The sequence below is a fragment of the Fulmarus glacialis genome, unplaced genomic scaffold, assembly GCF_000690835.1.
Source record: "Fulmarus glacialis isolate BGI_N327 unplaced genomic scaffold, ASM69083v1 scaffold27492, whole genome shotgun sequence".
Taxonomy (NCBI): Eukaryota; Metazoa; Chordata; class Aves; order Procellariiformes; family Procellariidae; genus Fulmarus; species Fulmarus glacialis.
In genome coordinates, this window is record NW_009198854.1 from 1,036 (window position 1) to 1,727 (window position 692).

Below are 692 nucleotides of genomic sequence, written 5' to 3' on the forward strand. Positions count from 1 at the left end.
CCGAAGCCTAATGCCCAGGAGATGCCAGCTCTGTGCTCCCAGTCCCGCTCACCCAGCGGGTGGGTACAGGATACAGCAATGCATCATTCCACTCCCAGGAGAACCCCCAAGCAAAAGCCACCCCAGGGTACCAGAGCCCTGCCTCAGCCCTGGACACACAGACCATGCTTAGCTGCAACCATTCATTGTGGGACAGGACAGGGGGACCCCATGGGCAGCACCCCACTCCCCCCGCAGTCACACCACAAACTTGGTCTTGGTGAGGGAGCCGCTCTTGGTGGCCGTGTCTGCGTGGGCCTGGTACCCGATGGCCACCTTCTGCGACAGGCCCAGGTGCTCCTTGTAGACGCGCCTGGAGGAGGGAAGGGGCTGCATGAATGGGGCAGCATCACTTCTCCCACTGGCTCCCCGCCCAGGGACCCCATTCCCCCCAAACCTGGCCCTGTGCAGGCCCCCCCATGAAGCTGCATTACCCGATGTGGGTGACACCTTCCCGGTTCTCCGCTTCCCGGGTCCAGATGGCAATCTTGTCCCCCTTGGCACGGATGTTGATGACGGCCCCGCACACCTCATTGCTGTACTCGTCAAACATCTCCCCAATGAGGCACAGCAGCTGCCGGGAGAAGGGGAGCCCAGGACAGTCCCCACTGGGCTCGGCGCTGCGGCAGGGGGAAATACCGCTGCCAGAACCC

The 692-nt window shown here is 63.3% G+C and overlaps 1 protein-coding gene across 1 annotated transcript; it reads right to left on the reverse strand.

Moving 5' to 3' along the window:
- Positions 1-237: 237 nt before the first annotated feature.
- LOC104073339 (eukaryotic translation initiation factor 4E-like) lies at positions 238-613 on the reverse strand (the record flags this gene model as incomplete). Its single annotated transcript, XM_009573057.1, has 2 exons — positions 238-352; positions 474-613. Coding segments are annotated over 2 exons (255 nt in total), but the record flags the coding sequence as incomplete, so codon positions are not given.
- Positions 614-692: the final 79 nt, after the last annotated feature.